General features: G+C 62.3%; 1 protein-coding gene across 1 annotated transcript in view; it reads left to right on the top strand.

The window, feature by feature from the left end:
* Window positions 1-171: 171 nt before the first annotated feature.
* Window positions 172-1,166, top strand: part of LOC106900383 (GPN-loop GTPase 3) — a 25,665-nt gene continuing 24,670 nt past the window's right edge. The window contains exon 1 of the mRNA XM_014962423.1: window positions 172-288. Coding sequence (XP_014817909.1) covers window positions 241-288 — 48 coding nt within the window. The 5' untranslated portion in view covers window positions 172-240. The remainder of the gene's footprint in view (window positions 289-1,166) is intronic.

Here is a 1,166-nt window from a genome sequence, read left to right as displayed (position 1 = left end):
CTTGCTCCTGCTGCTGCTCCTCCCCCGGTGGCGGCGGCTCCCCTCACACACCGCGCGGCACGTGCGCCCGCCCCGCCGCCGTCTCGCGAGAGCCCCGCGCGTAACGGGGCGGGGCGGGGCGCGGCGCCGCTGGGTTTGAGCCCGCCGGCTCCCCGGTCCCGCCATTGGCTCGCCCGCCGCACGTGACCAGGCGAGCTACGGGGCGCTGGAGGGGCCATTTGGCGCCGCTTCGCCGCCGCCATGCCCCGCTACGCGCAGCTGGTGATGGGCCCGGCGGGAAGCGGGAAGGTGAGGCGGGGGAGCGACGGGGGAGGTTGAGCGTGGCCTTCGGGGAGTGTCGGTCTGCCGAAGGGTGGGAGGCTCCGCAGAGGGAGCGGGACAGGCTGGATCCATGGGCCGAGGCCGATGGTGTGAGGGTCCTGCAGTTGGGTGAAAACAACCCCGTGAACGCGACGGGCTTGGTGGGGAGGGGTGGCTGGAAAACTGAAAAGGACGTGAGGGTGTTGGTCGACAGCTGGCTGAATGTGAGCCAGCAGTGTGCCCAGGTGGCCAAGAAGGCCACCAGCATCCTGGCCTGTATCAGGAATGGTGTGGCCAGCAGGGCTAGGGCAGTGGTGGCCCCACCTGTGAAGGCACTGGTGAGGCCCCACCTCGAATATTGTGTTCAGTTTTGGGCCCCTAACTACAAGAAAGACATTGAGGTGGTGGAGCGTGTCCAGAGAACGGCAATGAAGCTGGTGAGGGCTCTGTAGAACAAGTCTTATGAGGAGAGGCTGAGGGAGCTGGGGGTGGTCAGGCTGGAGATGAGGTTGAGGGGAGATCTCATCGCTCTCTGTGACTGCCTGAAAGTCTCTTCTCCCAAGTGACGGGTGATAGGACGGGAAGTGGCCTCAAGTTGCACCAGGGGAGGTTTAGGATGGATATTAAGAAAAATTTCTTCACCAAAAGGGTTATCAAGCATTAGAACAAGCTGCCCAGGGCAGTGGTGGAATCACCATCCCTGGAGGTGTTTAAAAGATGGACAGACGTGATGCTGAGGGTTATGGTTTAGTGGTGGCTCTTGTCAGTGTGAGGTTGGTGGTTGGACTCAATGATCAGAAAGGTCCCTTCCAAACTAGACCATTCCATGATTCTACGGCAGCGGCGCGGGGGGTCCCTGACGACGT

Source organism: Calidris pugnax, unplaced genomic scaffold (assembly GCF_001431845.1).
Source record: "Calidris pugnax isolate Ruff unplaced genomic scaffold, ASM143184v1 scaffold32, whole genome shotgun sequence".
NCBI lineage: Eukaryota > Metazoa > Chordata > Aves > Charadriiformes > Scolopacidae > Calidris > Calidris pugnax.
This window is presented reverse-complemented; position numbering and strand designations above follow the sequence as displayed.